Genomic DNA, 14832 nt, shown 5'->3' on the forward strand with positions numbered 1-14832 from the left:
TCCCTGACAGGTAGTCGGGAGGCCACCTAGACAGCTTTTCTGGACTTGAAGAAATAATTAGGTTGAGCAGGTCCTCTATGGCAGTGAAGTTTATTGGGGCAGCACTTAAAGTAAGTTGAAAAGAAAGACTCACAGCTCCAATCAGTCTTATCCCGTTCCTTACCTGGAACGCTTCCTCCGTCACCTACTCAGACTGCTACTAACCATTCAGATGTGAGCTTATGAGTCGCCTTTTTGGGGAAACTCTGGCTACTCCACCGAAAACTCAGTTCAGTCTGTGGTGTGTGTGACTACCGGTTATTAAGGTTTAGCTCCAGGACTAGAAACACTCCAGCAGGGACTCCATGTTGCCTGCCACTGTGTCGCTAGCATTTAATCCAACACTTGACACAGTAGGTATTCAATAAATATTTACTGACGGAATAGTGTAGGAGGACATTTTCATTCCAATATAAAATAAACAGTACAACTGTTGCTATGTTTTATGGCTCCTGCCAAGCAATTCCAAAAATAGGTTAAGAGAAACCAGATCAACCCTGAGCAGCCATGCCCCTGCCCTTGTTACTTCCTGCTAAACATAAAAGAGGCTAGATTACCCAATCCAAGAGTTGGCTTTAGTGATGAAGTGAAACATCATAATGGATCGCCCCGATTTTTCACTTTTTTAAAAAAAATATATATATATATAATATATTATATTATATTATATATATATATAAATTTTTTTTACAGAGAGGAAGGGCGAGGGATAGTTAGAAACATCGATCAGCTGCCTCCTGCACACCCCCTACTGGGGGATGCGCCTGCAACCAAGGTACATGCCCTTGACTGGAATCGAACCTGGGACCCTTTAGTCCGCAGGCCGATGCTCTATCCACTGAGCCAAACCGGTTAGGGCAATCTTTCACTTTGTATTCAGAGAGCAGGTGGGCTATGGACTGGTTACCAGGCAGCCCACGGGGAGGGAGCTGCTTGCTCCAAAAGGGTTCCTGTTGCAGGGACCACAGCCTTCTGCCTGGTGGTGGAGCCTCACCAGAAACCTTCCAGCCCCTTCTGACTCTCTCCAGAGACCCGAGGGAGCACTTCCAGAGAGGAGCTCCCCAGTGTCCTGGCAGCTGTGCAACGGGCACTGCAGGCCTTTGCGGCCATAGTTGAAGCAGAGTTCTAGTCCTCTCCCCCTGGGTTTACACGGGGGCTCCCAGACACGGGGAGGGAGAAGCAAGCTCTCTGGCTCCCAGCCCATTCCATCGTGTCCCTTTCTGACAGGAGACGTGGTCTGATGCTGCAGGCATGAGGAAAAGTTCACATCCTGAGTAACAAGTGGATTCTCAGTTTGAAAACGAGGGAGCCTCTTGGAATTGGTAACACAGGTGGCCTCAAGAACAGGTGGGAGGGAAGCAAGTGTTGCCTAGTGAAAATATTTTGATTTAAATGAATTGAGTGTAATGCTCCTTTCCCTGGGGCAGGAAGGGGGGTCCTGTAGTTTCAAGGGAGAATGTGTGTACTAGTAAGTTTGGCCTGGAAATTGGCACCACTCACGAAGCTGGCTATTTCCTCCCTCAGAACCAGGCTTTGCAGAGCTCCCCACCCTTGCAGGGCTTCTGAGTGTAAGGAGCACGCGAATCCCCTGGGAGCCCCATTGCAACACAGGCCCTGATTTAGGAAGGGAAGGGCTAACAAGCTCCCGGGTGATGCCAAGGCTGCTGGTCCAGGGACCACACGTTGAGGAGAGAAGCTCTACAGACAGGGAGGGAGCAGCAGGGTGGGGTGGGGAAGGAGGGTGAGGGGTGAGGGCCTCCCTACCAACTGCTCCCACCTGCTGAGTGAGCACCCTGTCCTTACCCCTTCAGACCCAGCCAGCCTTTGAGGAGAGAGGAAGGGGAGCTGGGCAAGGACACCCAACCCACAGAACAGCAAGAGCCAAACCACAGTGTCTCCCATGAGATGCTATGCCCAGAGCCTCCCAGGGTGGGCAGGTCAGACTGGAGTGACGCCTCCCTGCCTCCCCTCTGTGAAAGTCAGCTAGAGGCTGGAGGAAGGCCAGAATGGCTGAGCCTGGCTGTGAGTCTGTTGTCTCTAGAGGGAATTACACAGTTGCTCTGCTCCCTGAGGGCCAGGTCAGGGTCTCATTTAAGCATCTCTTGGATAGGGCCCAGCCCACAGCAAAAAAAGTTTACTGCATGTATAAATAAATGAGTGAATGAATGTCCATCTAGGTTCTCAGAAAACATGAAAACACCTAGTATCATTTACACCCTGGCCTGCCCCTCCCCCACACACAACAAAAAGCTTGTAAGATCCAAAAAGTGCAGGAGGGATGGTGGCTCCTGGAAGCCCCAATCCATGCAGACACAGAGGCTCCTCACTCTTCCCGTTCAGAGCTTCAGCCAGTTCTGCCCGACGTCTTCGCTAAATCTGCTCTCAGCCGCCTCTGGCTACGCTTCCACTGTCTGCAGGTTCTGCAGCTGCTCCACGGTCACCTTTCCATTCCCCGGGTGGCCAGACCTGCGTGTGGGTGGTGAGGGGCACACAGAGGGTAGTTGGGAACCCTGTGGGGACAAGGACAGCTTCGCACAGGCAGCACTGCAGGCAGAGCATCCGCAGAGGGGCAGTGCCGGGGTCCCTGCTGCAGTCCAGGCTCTCAGATGCTCAGGCCGAGGCCTCTGGAGCTGCCCCAGCAATGACAGCAGCCACCCCATGACCAGCATGGTGGCCATTCTTCCCTCTCACAGGCTAAGGAGCTCAGGCAAGCACCCAAGAAGTGACAGTCAGCTCAGGGAGCATGTGGGGGCTGCTGGGTGCCCAGCCACCCCACCAGATCCGCAGCCTCCACTGCCTCCTGGCTCCAGCTGCTGCAGCCCTACAACCTCTCTTCACTCCTCTCCATCCTCTGCCCTTTCTCTCTGTCCTTTCCCTGCCCAGGCCCAGCTTCTGGTTGGAGGCTGCCAGCTCCTGAGTTGGCCAAGAATGAAAGCTGGGGTGGGAGGAAAGTCCACCCAGGCCAGTGAACTCCTCCTGGGATGTGGTTTACAAGAGGAGAGTCACAGAATCCTAGCCTGACTGAACACGGGGGCTCCTCTGTGCAGCCCCCACTGGGAAAAAAATTGGGGGAGGGAGGCAGGCCCAGAAAAGGCCAGGCCCCTGCTCAAAGGCACAAAGCAAGGCAGAGGGGCCGGGCGGACCTGAAGGCCACCTCCTGCACCAGGTTGAGGTTTCATCTGCAGAACCAACCGTGCTGCCCAGGGAAGGACCACCTGTCAGCACAGCCACCACCCTTCCGAGCCTAGGGCAGCTGCAGCATTTCCACTGAGAGGCACTTAGGGAAGGCATCTGACTGGGTGAGCGGGTGGGGGGCTTGGTAAAGCAGAATAACCTGATGGAAAAGAACTGATTCTAGACACACTGCCTGGATTCAAACCCCAGCTCTGCCATTTATTAGCTGTATGGCTTAACTTACTTAACCTTTCTGTGCCTCTGTTTCCTCATTAGTGGAATAGAGAATGTCAGTGCCCAGCTCATTAAAGTTGCTGATGTGAGTTTACATATACAAATTGCTCAGAGCCGTGCTGGGCAGAGAGTGAACCTGAGTAAATGACAGCACTGTTGTCTTAACGCCGGGATAGCACAGCAAGCAGACTGCCTTGTGGTTGCTTAGGGGGGCTGGGGAGCTAATGAGGGTCATGGAGGGGCTAAAGCACCACCAGCACCTCTCCCCCCAGAGTCCAGCTTGGTTGGGTGCTCCTGGGTCCTGCCTTATGCACAGGTCACCACAGGGCAGGGACCACAGCAGCCTGCTCCAGGAGGTGCCAGCATGCTCTGCCATTCTGGCCACCTTCGTCCTGTGCCCAGCAGCCCAGGCCCCTCTTCTTCCTTCAGCCTCTGTGACCCTGTTCTGCTGCTAGGACTCTGCCCACAGGGCAAGGATGTCTAGGCACCTGGGCAGGACTTGCCGTTAACCTGGCCTCCCCAAGGACTGGTGGGGCAGGCCCTGCAGACGGTGCCCCTCTTCCTCCAGCAGCTCAGTTGGGGTGGCAGGAGCCGTCAGGGCTCAGCCTGTGAACCAGGCTGGGGTTCAAGCCAGGTGAATGATACGAGCTGGCCACCTGCTGTCGCAGGTTGTGATGGGACTGAGGGAGCACCACTTTGAAATTCCCCATCCTAATCCCAGCTCCTCCAGGGAGCCCGCCCAAGGGCTGGGCCAGAGCCCCTGCCCCTTCCTTCCCGCCCACAGACACACAGCCAACAAGCCCACAGCCAGGAGAGCCTGGAAATAGGCTCCTGTAGTAAAAAAAAAAAAAAAAAAAAAAAAAAAGGAAATCCATTTTTTTCTTCCCTTACCACTCCAGCCTCCCTCAACCCCAGCCCAGGACCACCAAGTCCAAGAATACTAAATTGTAACTGCAACAAGTCACTGTATATAAACCAATTCTCTCATTTTGCAGAGAGAGAAACTGAGGCCCAAGGAGGCCTGGAAACCAGGTCTGCCCACCAGGTATGTGGTGGCTTTTCCCTCTGCCAGCTGCTCTGAGGAGGAGTCTGGTTCTGTAGAGCATGTACTCAGAACAGTCCATCTTCCCTCCCTTCCGGGGCGGCTCCCCATGTTCACCCCTGCCTCCACCCACCAGGCACAGCCTCCACCCACCAGGCACAGCCTCCACCCACCAGGCACAGCCTCCACCCAGGGTAAAGGTCCTAAGACAGAGGGAGAGGCTGGCTGCACACGGTTCCCGCGGGACCACTGGGGAGGAAGCATAACTGACCGTACTTCCTCGAATTTCTTGTTGCGGTAAAAGTGGCTCTTTTTGATGAAGTAGATGAGTATCAGGTCGCAGAAGAAAGACCCCTGCAAAAGAGTTGGGGGTCCCTGACTCAGACCCTAGACTTCTGGAGAGCCGACAGGCACCTGACCACTGTATCCTGTTTGATCCTGTAACAATCCCAGAAGCGTGCATCGTCCCATTTCATAGATGGGGACACTGAGATCAGAAAGAGGTGCCTTTTGCCCTAGCTGGTTTGGATCAATGGATAGAGCATCGGCCTCAGACTGAAGGGTCCCAGGTTCGATTCCAGCCAAGGGTACATGCCTGGGTTGCGGGCTGTATACCCAGTGAGGGGCGTGCAGGAGGCAACCGATCCATGATTCTCTCTCATCATTGATGTTTCTCTCTCTCTCTCCCTCTCCCTTCCTCTCTAAAATCAATAGAATATATATATATATATATATATATATTTTTTTTTTAAAGGAACCTTTTAAGGTCACAAAGCTGGTCCACAGTAGAGCCCAGGTGAGCCTGAAGTCCATCTAATCATGTTTAACAAACATTTGCTGAGCATTCACACGTGCCAGGCACTGCCCTGGGGTGCAGGGAGGACTAAGGCAGGGAGACCCTCTGAGGACTCTCCCTCTCTGGTGCAGCTTATGGCCCACGGCGATGGGTCTTATGATGGGGAGAGGAGGAGCGAGGAGAGCGAAGGCAGGACTTGGCTCAGTCTGGGTTGAGTCTTGAGGGCTAAATAGGAATTAATACAAAAACTCAGGAAGGGCATTGCAGCAGCAGAAACAAGCTCGTCATGCCTGGGAAATCCCACAAGGCTGTGGGGAAGAGGAAAGACACTTCGGGAGCGCTGGGTGGGGCCAGCCTGTGACGCTTCCTGAAATGTCTTCAAGGCACTGGTTCTCATCCTCTCGGCAGCACTGAGGGCGCTGAATAGGGCAGAACACAGAACTGCGGCATTTTGAAAGATCCCTCTGGGAATCAGTGTGAGAGATGGGTGGTAGGGATCTGAATAACAAGGATGCCGCAACGATGGCCAAGGAAAGATGAGGCAACCGGTGCTAACCCAGCTGGGACCTGGGGACACCTGAGCACATGCACTTCAGGCAAAAGTGTGTGGTGCAACACCTGTCTCTTCCACCAGAGGGCGAATCCACCTCAACACAGCCGGTTTCCAGAATGAGGAAGGGTGGAGGGTGGGCAGAGTTGATGGATGGGCCACAGGTGAACCTAGTCCTCTGACCCTGGGCTCTGCACACCTTTTTTTTTTTCTCTCCCCAGATGCTAGAAATGCTTTTTTATCAATCTCTTGTTCCACAGAGTCACGGTGGAGAAACCCTATATATATAGGTGGACCCTACCTCTTTTTAGAATTTAAAAGTTCAGGGGCTAATCCAGCTGTTGTATATTTACCCCATGGACTACGATGCAGCTCTAAGAAAGAAGGAACTCTTACCCTCTTCGACAGCATGGATGGACCTGGAGAGCATTATGCTAAGCAAAGTAAGCCAGTCAGAGAAAGATAAATACCATATGGTCTCACTTATTTGTGGAATCTAATGAACAAAATACACTGATGAACAAAATAGAACCACAGGCATGCATACATGAAGCAGACTGACAGTTGTCAGAGGGAAGGGTAGTGGGAGACCAGATGAAAGAAGGTGAAGAGATTAGCCAAAGAACACATATGCATAACCCCTGGACACAGACAGCAGTAAGGTGAAGGCCAGAGGGAGGGGTGGTGGGGGCTGGCTGGAGATGGGCAGATGGCAGGGAGAACAGGGACATCTGTAACTGTCATTAATAAAAAATAAATAAAATTCAGGGGCTAATCCTGTATCCCAGAGAACCCCCAGCTCCGGAGAAATAGGCAGATGCCTCTGGCTCTAGAAAGAGAAATTCAGGCAGTTCTCTGCCCCCTGGGGCCACTGGAGGGGCGTGAAGTCCCAAAAAGCCCTCTTTACTGGCACCTGCGCTGACCTGTCAGTTCTTTGTTTCTGGGGCATATGGACAACTCCCCCTCCCCCCACCAGTGTGCAGAGGGTAAAGGGGAAGGAGGGGAGAGGTACTCACAACACCCATGAGTGCCACCCCTGAGCCCACGTTGATGATTGTGGGGATGATGTTGAACTTCCCTGCCTGAAGCACAGAGAGAGACAAGGCAGGGTGAGGGAGCAGGTGGATAGCAGGGTCCCTCCCAACATGCCTGCCCCGCCCTGGCCCTGCCCAGCCTCCCAAGGGGAGACGCAGCTCACGCACCCTGCCATTCACCAGGACATCAAAGCGGATCCCGTAGGCTTTGATCAGGGTGCGGAACTCCACCCCGGCTTCATCGCGGTAATATTTGGCAAACCTGGGGAGACACAGCCCAGGGGAGACCTCAGCCTTCCTGGGCTCTCCCTGTTTGGCAGCAGACTCAGCTGCTTTTGAGATTTATAAGCATCCCAGGACCTTGCTCACAGCAGCCCCGGGAGAGGTTGCAGACCCTCTTGCTGACATGCCTAAGATTCATCCAGATCTTTGAGTCCTGGTCAGACGTCCCCAAGAGGCAGGGCCTTTCCCATGCACACTGGGCCAACCTGGGGCCACCGGAGAGGATAGAGCTCAGCCAGCTGAGAAGTCAGGCCTCAGCTTCGCCGGGAGCCCAGGGCGATGACCCACCCTCTCTCCCCTCCCAGAGGCCATCCCTCTCTCCCCAGCTGTCTCTCCCTGTACCTCCTCTGACATCCCCAGGAAGGGGTGTCACAGCGCTGGCACCCAGGGAAGGACACGAAACATGGCCAGAGTAATAGGCAGCAGGCCCAGTCTGTTACCTGAAGTTATACCCGGAGGAGACAGAGTTTCCAGGAAACCTGCGGTCCAGGCGGCTAAAGTAATAGCGAGGGTTGCATTCAGAAGGAGCTTTGTCAAGATCACAGTCCCACTCGATCTGGATCCCTATCACACCGCCCTGGAGGGGAAAGAGGAATCGTGTCTGGGAGATGGACAGCTGGACAAGACTGGGGACGCCTTGAGGCCAGGGGTCGACCTGGCTGGAGCGTCCTGGGAGGTGGAAGGCCGAGGAGGGGCTGGGGGAAGTGTTGCCGACAGCCCCCAGCCCCCGCCGCCTCCGGCCTCCTGCTTCGGAGAAGACGAGAACTCCCCGGTGAGCACCGACTACACTATGGGCAGGCACCTTACACAGCCAGGACGCGCCCGTGGGGCTCCTTTTGGTTCAGTTTCCGCTGCTGCCCAGCGACTAAGAGCCAGACGGCAGGTGCTGAGTGTGCCCTCACTGAGTGCCAGGTCCGAGCGCAGGCACAGCCGGCTGTCAGCGAATTCTGAAAACAGGAAGTCCCTGGGGCAGGTGACTTTGCAGGGCCACCCCCACCCCATGGGCCCCCACACACACCCCTCCCCGTTCAGACCCCTGAGGCCCCAGGGAAGGCTCCCTGAGGGCATGCCACCCACCTGCAGGGCTATCTCCTGGAAGTCGCTCCCTGTCCAGCTGACCACAGACCCCAGTCGGAAGATGGGGCAGTAGGGGTCCTTGGGGCCAAACCGACAGGACCTCAGGTAAGCTCTGTCTTTGGTGTCCAGCACATTGGTCCTGAGGGGCGGCCATGAACAGATGGTGAAATGAAGGTAGACTTGCTGTTTCCAGGCTTAGTCCCTGACTTTAGCCCTCGGCCGGAGCCCCAACCACATCCACGCTAACATCCCACCGCATTCAAGAACAGACCCCCACCCCACAGCAGGGAGGGGCGCCCAGCATCCCCCTGCGGTCCATTCACACACACATATACACAGGGGCCTATGCACAGCCACCAGGAGGGCCAGCCATGGCCCCAGCCCTGGGTCCCCATAGCAGAGCCCCACATACTTGGAGAAGTTGAATTTAGGGAAACGAATGAAGTTCTTTATGTAAATGGTGAAGTCTTCAGCCTTGCCCAGGAGAGGCTTCCTGAAAACCCAGCCAGGACAGCCTGTTTGGAAGCCCGCCCTCCACACCCCCCCACCCCCACCACCCTCCACCCCCACCCCTCACCCCCATCACCCTCCACCCCCACCCCTCACCCCCCCACCCCCGCCCCCAGGCCTGTGGTGGGCCAAGGCCTGCTGCTCCCAGGGTCCCCTGGAGCCTCTGCCAAGGACAGTTAACTCGTTCATGGTGGGGTGGAGTTCAGGCCTTTGGGGGTGTCCTTGGGATGAGGGTCCGGGAGTGGGCCTGTCTCTACCATCAGACTTGGACCCGCTGCCCAGGACTGGGAAACCCCTTGGGGTCCCAAACCACAGCCACGTACTCTGGCCTGGACCTTGTTTCCACTGGGCACCAGGCAAAGATCTCGCAGGTGCCCCTTTGCATGTTCTCTGCCCGCAGGCAGCGGCCAGTCCTCACTCCTGCAGGGGGACAGTAGTAGTGCCAGGAGCCTCCAGGCCCCAGCCCCTCCACCCCCTAGTCCTGGCCATCCACGCCTCACCATTTCCAGTCACGACAGGCTCCCCAGGAGGACAGTCACTGTCCTCGGAGCACACAGCGTCAGGAATGCTTTCATTCTGCCAGGAGAGAAGGGGCGCCTGTGTAAGGGCTCCCCTGCAGGTTCCCAGCTCAGCCGGTCCCACCACAGGGGTGGGACAAAGCTCCTCCCCTGCCTGGGGCCACACACCCTTTGAGAACCTGTTTCTCCCTGAAAGAGTACAGGTACATGCACCGGTGTACCTCCCGCCCCCGCCCCCCCCTCCCCCCAAGGGCCCTGGAGGGGACAGAACTCCTGCTTCTGGAGATGGGAAAAGCCCAACCCCTCCCTCCCCCCACCCCCACCCCGTGCTGGGGTCTTCCACCGCCTCCCAGCTCTGGCACCAAAGCAAACCTCAGCACAGGTTTCCTGGCGCTGGTTGGGGGTCACAACCAGGTTGGTGATGACGAAGAAGACGTTCTCCCCCTGAGAAACCAGAGAGGAGTTAAGGAACCTCCTTCTGCTCTCTTGGAACCCTCCTTCCCAGGGCTGCCTGGCAGGGCGCGGGGCCTCGGCATGGGTATTGAGGACAGTGGAGCCATAAAATCAGTGGGTCCCATCTGCCCACTGTCCTAAGTCCTTTAATAGGTTCCTCCCAGACCCACACCCACAAATCGCCCCTGCCCCACAAATCCCTATTTTGACCTCAGCCCCTGGCGTCCAAGCACAGATCCGGGAGGAGAGGAGCAGTAATGGGGCAGCTCCGCCCTGGCCCAGGGAGACTGTGATCAAGCTAGGACGCTGATCTAAGGGATTCACACCAACTCGGAAATTCCCTGAGCCCCATTGGTCTCAATAGGCTCAGGGTCTGCTGGGAGCAGAGCAGTTCCATGAGGCACAGAAAAGGAAGGAGGGCAGGAGTTGGACTTGGGGGGAGGATCTGTGTAGGATCTCTATGTACAAACCCTGGCAGCTGTTCTGAGCCACGGGAGACAATGAATGGAGATCCCTGGGTCCCAGCCCGGCCAGCCGGGGTGCAGACCTGGGGCGGGATGACGTAGTCAGCAACATCCCAGAGCCGCTCCCCCAGCTCCGAGGTGTTGGTGAAGATCACGCCCTTGACTTTGGTGATGATGCTGCTCTGCAGGGAGGTGTCGGTGTCTTGGTAACTCTTCTTCACTAGGAACACCCAACTGCGCAAGGGCCAACAAGGTGGGCATCAGCCCAGGGTGGGAGGGGCGGGGGCGGGCTTAGGCTCCACCCTGCCCACCAGCTCCTGGACTGGGTCACAACTCCCACTGCTGCCTGGAGCCCCATCCTGCAAGCAGCAGAGGTGACAACCCCAGGTAATAGTGCGCTGCTCTCAGTGGGGCTCGGATGAAACCTGCTCACCCTGGAACTGGCTATAGGACCTCCAGCAAGCCACTGAGCTCGGGGTAACAGGATAACAGCGCCTCCCTCCAGGTGTGAGGAGGGTTAAAGGTCATGGTGCATAACCTGAACCAATCATGGGGGGACCTCAGTCAAACCCAAAAGGGGCAGTCCATAAAATTCGAGAGCATGAAAAACTAGGTAAGTTGGACTTTACCAAAATTAAGAACTTTTATGCATCAAAATGCACTATCAAGAAAGTGAAAAGATAATTCACAAGATGGGAGAAACATTTGCGAATTATATAACTAGTAAGGACCTAGGACCCAGAATATATAAAGAAGTCTTAAAATTCAACACACCAGAAGACAACCCACTTTAAAAATGTGCCAAGGATATGAATAGACATTTCTCCAAAAAGATATACAAATAGCCAATAAGCACATGAAAAGATGCTTAACATCATTAGTCATTAGGGAAATGCAAATACAAACCACAATGAGATATCACTTCACACCCAATAAAATGGCTATAATAAAAAAATGGAAAATAGCAAATGGTGCGAATGTGGAGAAACTGGTACTGGTGCTGGGAATGTAAAATGGTGTCGCTGCTGTGGAAACGGTTTGGCAGGTGCTCAGAAAGGTTACCTATGACCCAGCAATGCTACTCCTAAGTGTAAACCCAAGAGAATGGAAAACATGTTTACACAAAAATGAGCACATGAATATTCTTAGCACCATTATTCACAGTAGTCAAAAAGTAGAAACAGTCCAAATGCCAATCAACCAATGGGCAGATGAACAAAATGTGGTATATCCATACAATGGAATGCCATTCAGTCATAAAAGGATTGAAGTACTGACACATGCTTTAACATGGATGAACCTTGAACACGTTATGCCAAATAAGTCAGACAAGGAAAAGCCACATAGTGTATGATTTGATATCTAAGAATTGGCCAGAATGGGCAAATATATAGAGGCAAAAAGTAGATTTGTGGTTGCCAAGGGATTAGGGGTAGGGGAGAATGATGACTGTTAATAGATGCAGGTTTCTTTGCAGGGGGGAAGGGGGGGCGGGGATGATAGAAATGTGCTGGAATTAGGTAGTAGTGATGGTTGTACAACATTGTGAATATACTAAAAACCACTCAATTGTATAATTTAAAATTATTAAAATGGTGGCTTATATGCTATGTATATTTTACCTGAATTTAAAAATGATTTATAAATTCTGTATTCTTAAAAAATTGGCAGTGTCATGAAACACAGAGAAAGACTCAGGAACAATTCCAGATAGAAGGAGCCCAAGGGGACATGACAGTGCAAGGCGTGAGCGCACATTATTGGGACAATTTACAAAAGGCCAATAGCTTAAACAGTATCATTTCTATGCTAATTTCCTCCTTGTACTTGGTTAAATAAGATAATTCCTTATTTTTAAGAAATATACAATGAAGTATATAAGAGCAAAGAGGGACTGTGTTTGCCATCTACTCAAACAGAAAATAATTCCTATATATATGGAGACAACACAAATGTATAAAATAACATTTGGAGAATCTAGTTGAAGGGCATTTAAAAAGTATTTTTACTACTTGTAACTTTTCTAAAATTATGTCAAAATACAAAAAAATATTAAGAACTGAGATGGGGCATGTAAATTGCTTAGCACAGAAGAGTGCCTGGCACAGAGGAAGAGCTCACTGAATACAACTCATCAGTTTATTGCTGGTGTTACTGTTAATACTAGAGGCTGTGCAGGTTCATTGAACCCTGGGAAAGTTGGGGAAACTGAGCCAGGAGAGGTCATGCAGTAGTGTGTGGGATGCCCTGCACCTGCCAGGGTGCCAGTAAGGGTTCTCTGCATAGCTGGGGTCATCTTCATCTCTGGGGGCAGAGCTGGCGTGTCCTGGGCCGTAGACTGGCCTGTCGCTAAGGAACTCACAGGGCTGTGACCCTTGAGCCAACCAGCCGTTTGGGAAGGGACACACTGGGCTCCACCTGGACAGAAACATCCAGCAAATACTCAGGGAACATTCATTCACTCATTCATTTCACACCCATTGCCCGAGTGGTTAGGACTCCGTGGCCGGCAAACTGCGGCTCATGAGCCACATGTGGCTCTTTGGCCCCTTGAGTGTGGCTCTTCCTAAGCCTTAGGAGGACCCTAATTAAGTTAATAACAATGTACCTACCTATATAGTTTAAGTTTAAAAAATTTGGCTCTCAAAAGAAATTTCAATCGTTGTACTGTTGATATTTGGCTCTGTTGACGAGTTTGCCGACCACTGGGTTAGGTGATGCCAGGCCCCTTCCTCATGATCAGTGGTTCTCAACCTAGGCTGCACATTAGAATCACCTGGGAATCTTTTTAAAATCCTGATTTCTGGGCCTCATCCTCCGGAAGTGCTGTTTCTTTGTTATGGGGTGGGGCCACAACATTAGTAGCAAAGAAACAGCATTTCCGGAGGATGAGGCCCAGAAATCGGGATTTTAAAAAGATTCCCAGGTGATTCTAATGTGCAGCCAAGGCTGAGAACCACTGCTCATGATGTTCCAGCCTGATGGGGAGTCAGACACAGACATTAAGCAAAGGAGCCTCCAAACAAGCATGTAATTACATTGTGGGGAATTGTGTGACGTGGGAGGAAAGCAGAGGGAGTTGTGGGAGGTCCCAGGTCGGAAGGAGGAGCAGGCACTGCCCAAGTGGAGGAGGCACCCCTGGCTGAGCAACAGCGAGTTCAAAGGCCCTCAGGCGGGAGCCATGAGGGCGAAGCTGGGGAAATGCCAGGTGGATCAGGGCCTCCTCCCGAGTCAGGAAATGGGAGGGACAAACCGCATTTACTGGAGGAGTAGGAGAGGCGCACCTGCATCCCAGTCCTCCACGGTCATGCCCTCCCTCCACCCGCCCCCTCCCTACTCAGGGGCGAGGGTTCTGGGCAGTGCCCGGCGGAGCCGCCCCAAGGAGCTGCCCCTCTGCTGCTGGCACCAGCTTCTGCCAGGTGGGAGGGAGATGTGGGGGGCCCACTGGGCAGGTCCCCCAGCTGGATGCCGGAGAGGCCAGCCACGGTGGGGTGAGTTGACCAGAGGGACATGCCAGCCTCATGAGCGGCCCCCGCCGGAGGCTCGGCTCTGAGCTCAGTGATTATAAATAACCTCCCTGTGTGGGAGGCTCCGGGGCGACAGCTGCAGCCCAGCCCCCTGCACCCTGGCCCCTTCCCACCGCCCAGCGCCGGGGGCTCCAGGCCCGGAGGAGGGAGCTGCCCCGGAAAGCCTCCCAGATCCCCTGCCGCATCTCACCTCCGGACCCGGGGTCCCGGGAGGAGGGGCTCCCTCCTTACGCCCACCCTGACCCCCGCCCCCACCCCAGGAGACACTCTGTGACCCAGGCCGATGCCGACCCCGGGGAGGCCCCGCCCCGCCCCCCGCGGGCCCGCACTCACACCACCAGGTAGGTCAGGATGGAGACCTGCAGCAGCCGGTAGAGCAGGCCCACCTTCTTGTTCTTGGCGATGACATACTTCTCGGTCTTGTAGTCGAACAGCGACTGGTAGAGCCCCTTGCAGCTCGCCTGCCCCATGGCGCCGGCTCACCTGGGCCTGGGGACCGCGCCGCCACGCGCGTGTCTCATGGGAGCCGCCCGCGCCCGCGCCTCCGCCTCCGCCGGCCCCTCGCCCTGGGCGCCCGCTCCCCGCTGCGGCGCCGGAGCTGCGGGAGCGCAGGCCGCGGGTGACGCGTGGGCTGGGAGCGCTCGGAGCGGGCGGGGGCGGCGCCGGCGGGACTGCGACCTTGCCGCCACCGCCTCCCCTGGCCTGACGCGGCGACACCAGCGGCTGGACCGTCCGGAGGCGTCGGGAGGAGTGAGGAGTCGCGGGGCGAGACGGGGGGGGGGGGGGGGGGCGGGGGGGGGCTCTTCCGAAGCAAACCTCCCTCCCCCCCCTCCGCTCCGCAAGGAGTCCCGCGGCTCCTCCCGGGGCTGGATGGGGAAACGGAGGCCTGGAGGAGGGGCCTGCTGCACAGGCAGCGGATGTGAAGGGGGAGAAAGAGCACGTGCAGGTGAACACAACAGGTGTTCCTTGCTCCCGGGGAGAGCCCGGCCCACCGCGGGCTGGGAGAGAAGGAAGATTTGACGGACGCGCCTGCTGGTACCCAGTGGGCGCTCCTGCGGCCGCTGTGGCAGGTTGTAACCCCCTCCCAGGGCGGCCGTCGCCGGGCAGGTCGCAGTGCCCGCAGCCTGCATCT

The 14832-nt window shown here is 55.1% G+C and overlaps 1 protein-coding gene across 1 annotated transcript; it reads right to left on the reverse strand.

Moving 5' to 3' along the window:
* Positions 1-1287: 1287 nt before the first annotated feature.
* P2RX5 (purinergic receptor P2X 5) lies at positions 1288-14219 on the reverse strand. The gene is made up of 12 exons (XM_081110634.1): positions 14034-14219; positions 10257-10407; positions 9629-9700; positions 9239-9314; positions 9062-9158; positions 8641-8721; positions 8229-8367; positions 7592-7728; positions 7038-7131; positions 6852-6917; positions 4761-4843; positions 1288-2549 (listed from the first exon to the last, which is right to left on the reverse strand). The coding sequence occupies exons 1-12, from the start codon at positions 14168-14170 to the stop codon at positions 2477-2479; spliced, it is 1206 nt and encodes a 401-aa protein (XP_080966760.1). The 5' UTR covers positions 14171-14219; the 3' UTR covers positions 1288-2476.
* Positions 14220-14832: the final 613 nt, after the last annotated feature.

The sequence above is a fragment of the Myotis nattereri genome, assembly GCF_964212035.1.
Source record: "Myotis nattereri genome assembly, chromosome: 16".
NCBI classification, from domain to species: Eukaryota; Metazoa; Chordata; class Mammalia; order Chiroptera; family Vespertilionidae; genus Myotis; species Myotis nattereri.